We start from the raw sequence: 4,882 nt of genomic DNA on the forward strand, positions 1-4,882 counted from the left end.
GTGTATATGCGCGGATACACTGAAAATAACGCGTGTATACACGCGTATAAACTGGCAGTAACGCGTGTATAAGCGCATCTAAATAAAAGAAACGCGTGTAAAGACGCAAGTAAAAACGCGGCTGGGACATTGGAACTGAACAGGATGCGGCTATACACCCGTGTATAACCGCGTCTAATAGAATAAGACGCGTGTATACTGGCGTGTATTAACGCGTCTGAAAAAAAAACGCGGCTAAACACCCGTGTATACGCGCGTCTGAGAGGCACTGTACACGCGTTTTTACACGCATGTCTCTGGCCGCGAGAATACACGCGCTGATACACGGGCCCGCTACTTTTTTTCACAAGTCATTTTTAGCGGCTAAGAGCGCGGGTATGAGCCCAATCCCTTGTAGTGACACACACACACACACACACACACACACACACACACGCATGCACACACACAAGCCATAACAAACTTGGCTCTAGGCCAGAACAACATTGGTTTTCTAAACTCTCACACACACACATAAGCATGTATGCACATGCACACATATGCACACACAAACATATGTCGAGATAAAGAGGCTTAAGAAAAATAAGTTTTTTAAAACCTATCAAAACAAGAAGAGGTCTTAACCTTGGCTAGTTTTTCCTTGAAAAATCCACACATCAATGCATTTAAATACTAACATATTCAAAATCTCCTACTATTTCTATATTTAAGCTATGTGAAAATACACGAAAAGGATAAATTTTTCCTAACATTATACGCACATTACCAATTTGAATGAGTGGCTCTAGTTTATGGTATGTTGATAATTGAAGCCAATATGGTAGATAGTGACCCTACTTTATGGTAGGTTGACAATTGAAACTAGTAGGGTAGATAGACTCAAGTATGACGGCAAATGGTGTTGATGATTGAATAATCAACCCTTGAAGGGGGCAACCCCATTATTTAGTTTGAGGGAAGAAATGGACTAGCATTTCTTCCTTCAAATTTGGAAGGGCATGCTTACTAATTTTACATAAGCCTTTCTTTTGAAGGGTGATATTTTTTTGCCCTTATATCAAGGGTTAAAAGCCTTACCAAGGATTCTAGAGTCTTCACAACTCAAGTTTAATTGAATTTGGTAGAAAGGCTCGAGTATGATAGCAACAAAATGCAAGCAAAATACTCATAAGTGAATGTTCTGTAAGAAGTGCATGTGATTTCATAGATTGTCCTTTTGTTAACTTTTGTAACGTGTTTATCGGCATATTTATTTAAGAAGTGCATGTGATTTCATAGATTGTCCTTTTGTTAACTTTTGTAACGTGTTTATCGGCATATTTATTTAAGAAGTGAATGTGATTTTGATACATTTTGCAATAAGCATCACGTTTATTTTTTGATTTTTCAATTTTAGAGACTTACAATAAAAATCAAAATTTACTAATAGAATAGGCAAAGATGCTAGTACAAATTTGATGGAATATTTTTATTATTGGAAAGTATCTCCCTAGTCCCTATAATATGGGTCCCAAATGTTTTTTGGGGCATTAATTAATTACTTGATGGTTGAGGGCGGTGCTCAACCTTACCTTTCAAATGTTACAGAAAAAAATATTTGCCAAGGTTTCGATCACGATTAAAGGCTAGTTGCGTCTCGGATTGATGTGGGGAGAGAAGGTTTGCTGTTATTAGCATGGCAAGCAGGAGGATGGTAGGCTTTCAAATTTATGAAGACTTTTTATACATGGAGCTTGAGAATCCACCTCAATGAATGACATGTGATAAAGTCCGCATCTTCACACACCAAGTTGATGAAGTCCTATTGTTGCAACCTATCAATGGCAAGTTGCAGGGAGAGGATGGATGGGCACGTCGACCGGGGGGGAGAGAGAGCACGATGTCCTAGGGAAGAGGATGGGTAGTGCATAGAGTGATGGCTTTGTATGAGTGGAGGAGCAGAACCATGGGGAAGCTCTTGCTGCTGCTGCTGCTGCGTGTGTTTCTCGTATGTACGCTATTGCAGGTTGCTGCGGAGGACACCTTGGAGTTGAGCTCCTCTCTTACCCCATCGTCCCGGCCGTTAAATTCCTCCTCTTCAGCCTTCATGCTCTCTTTCCGCCCCAGCTCCAACTCCAACTCCACGAATCTCTTCTACCTGGCCATCTCTTTTGCCGTTTCCCCGGACGGCCACCCCGTGTGGGTGGCCAACCGCGAAAATGCACTAGTCTCCGCCTCGGCCAGCCTCACCCTCTCGGCCTCCGGCGATCTTCTCCTCTCCGACTCGTCCACTCTTGTTTGGTCGTCCCACACCTCCGGTCTCGGCGTCGTCCGCGCCCAGCTCTTGAACACCGGCAACCTCGTCCTCCTGAACATAAGCTCCGGCTATGTCTGGCAGAGCTTCCAGCATCCCACCGATAGCCTCCTCCCAAGCCAGAATTTCACTTCCAAAATGCAGCTGATTTCCGGAAAGCGCTCCGGCAACTTTACCAGCGGAAGGTACAGTATGATCTTCGACACCTCCGGAGTTCTTCAGCTTACCTACACCGAGTACATGGTCAACGTCCCCGATTTCCCAGAAGTTTACTGGTCCTGGGGGGCGCCGGTTCCAGGAACCCCAGCCCAATCCATCTTCTTCCAGTTCGATTCACTCGGAAACATCTATCTCTACAACTCCCCATCATCAATCAACTCAACATTCATTTCTAATGACCATGGCGCTAATTCGTCTGCACGCAGGCTCACCCTGGACGTGGACGGCAGCCTCCGCATGTATAGCTGGGACCAAGCCTCTGCTCACTGGAATAGCGTCTGGCTTGCCTTTTCCAACGTTTGCTCCCGCGTCATGCAGCTATGTGGTAGCTACGGTGTATGCATCTATGAGCCGGAACCCACTTGCGTTTGCCCACCAGGCTTCTCAGCCATCGATTCCAAGGATCTGTCTGCTGGATGCCGTCCGAATAACCAGATCGTCAACTGCAGCAGTAGCATCAAGTATGTAGAGATGGAAGGCACGGATTTCCCATCCAATGATTTGGCTCATTTGCAAGGTTTGTCGGAGGAAGAATGCAAGCAGCAGTGCTTCGACCAGTGCTCTTGTCTGGCTGCTGTGTACAGGCAAATCGGAGACGGCAACTGCTGGCTGAAGAATCCAGTGCAAAATGGCAACAACCAAGCGTCGCAGCAACTCCGTGCCTTCCTGAAAATCCCTGATTCTGACCCCCTTGAACCCAGCACTATTGTGGACACTCCAACTAATTGGAGCTCCCATGAGTTCCTCTGGCAACCCCCAAGCTCAAAACAATCAAGCATTCCAGATCTCAACAATACTCCAGGCGTTAGCCGTGGCTCTAAAGATCAAGCGGTAGTCATAGCTTCAACCGTTGGGATTGCAGCAGTGGCCGGCTTTTGCTTTGTTGTTACTATTGCTGTATTGATTGGAAAGTCTAGAAGCTGGAAATTAAAGTACATGAAGCTTCAGAAAGAGCTAGAGGATGTGTCTGGATCTCCTCTACTGTTCTCATATCAGGAGCTCCAAGCTGCAACAGAAAATTTCAGCCACAAGCTAGGAGCAGGGGGCTTTGGGACAGTCTACAAAGGCCAGTTGCAGAATGACAAAGTGGTGGCAGTGAAGCAGTTGGAGGGCGTTTCACAGCATGAAGAAAAGCAGTTCAGGGCAGAGATCGCAACTATTGGCAGGATCCACCACATCAATTTGCTCCGCCTACTTGGTTTCTGTGCAGAGGGCAGCCACAGGTTGTTGGTGTATGAGTACATGGAGAACGGCTCTCTGGATCAAATACTTTTTGACGACAGTAATAATTCAGGCCAGATGATCAATCCATTGGATTGGGGCACAAGGTTCCAGATTTGCTTGGGTGTAGCAAGGGGCATAACCTACTTGCATGAGGAGTGCTTGGATTGCATTCTGCACTGCGACATCAAGCCACAGAACATACTGCTGGACAGGCACTACATGAGCGCTAAGGTGGCGGATTTTGGGCTGGCTTATCTGTTCCGTCGGGATCACACGGTGAAGATGAGCACTATCAGGGGCACTAGGGGTTACATGGCACCGGAATGGGTTTCCAATCTGCCCATCACTGCAAAAGCAGACGTCTACAGCTACGGGATGCTGATAATGGAGATTGTGAGCGGGAGGAGAAACTATCTGTACACCGAGTCGGCCATGATGGAGACCAACGAGAGATGGTGTTTTCCCATGTGGGCATATGGGAAGAAGGTGGAGGAGGTGGTGGATGCCAGAATGGAGGAAGTATCTGTGGACTGGAATCAGGCAGCTGTCGTACTGAAGGTGGCCTTCGCCTGCATCCAGGCAGACTTCCATGCTAGGCCGCCCATGGGAAAGGTGGTGCAAATGTTGGAAGGTATGCTGCCCATACCAGAGGTCCCACCTCCCTCCCCCTTCTCTGCCGAGCACCATCACCCCTGTGAGTGTGAATGAACCTTCGAAAAGAAATAAACGTATAAACGTTCAATTAACCGAAAAAAAACAACACATCTAATATACTAAGCGACACCCTAAGGGTAAGGGTAGCATCCTTGTAAAGAATAAATATGCCCTCTCGGAGCAAGTAATAACAAGTTTCAAGCTGTCTACCTGTGCACTCTGTCTCTCTGTCTTGATCAGCTGTCTTCCTCTGTACTCTGTCTCTATGATTAAGTGATTTAAGTTAATACAATTAGATAGGCTAATTTCTCACATGGTCTCACGATAGGGAACTAATTAGCCTAGGACTTCTTACATATTCTGAAAAGCCTACGGCTTTCTCTGATCCGGACAGCAGCAGCAGAGAGTAGATGTTGCCGTCTACTGGTGGACAAAATCAGCAATAACAAGCCCTAGAGAAAATCCACTCGGTCCTACCGGCGCGATTGGACA

General features: G+C 46.3%; 1 protein-coding gene across 1 annotated transcript; it reads left to right on the plus strand.

The window, feature by feature from the left end:
• Positions 1-1,798: 1,798 nt before the first annotated feature.
• Positions 1,799-4,606, plus strand: LOC147612408 (G-type lectin S-receptor-like serine/threonine-protein kinase At1g34300). The gene has a single exon (XM_086783020.1). The coding sequence runs from the start codon at positions 1,916-1,918 to the stop codon at positions 4,442-4,444; it is 2,529 nt and encodes an 842-aa protein (XP_086639146.1). The 5' UTR covers positions 1,799-1,915; the 3' UTR covers positions 4,445-4,606.
• Positions 4,607-4,882: the final 276 nt, after the last annotated feature.

The sequence above is a fragment of the Cibotium barometz genome, chromosome 45 (genome assembly GCF_041138505.1).
Source record: "Cibotium barometz isolate CiBa-2024 chromosome 45, ASM4113850v1, whole genome shotgun sequence".
NCBI classification, from domain to species: Eukaryota; Viridiplantae; Streptophyta; class Polypodiopsida; order Cyatheales; family Cibotiaceae; genus Cibotium; species Cibotium barometz.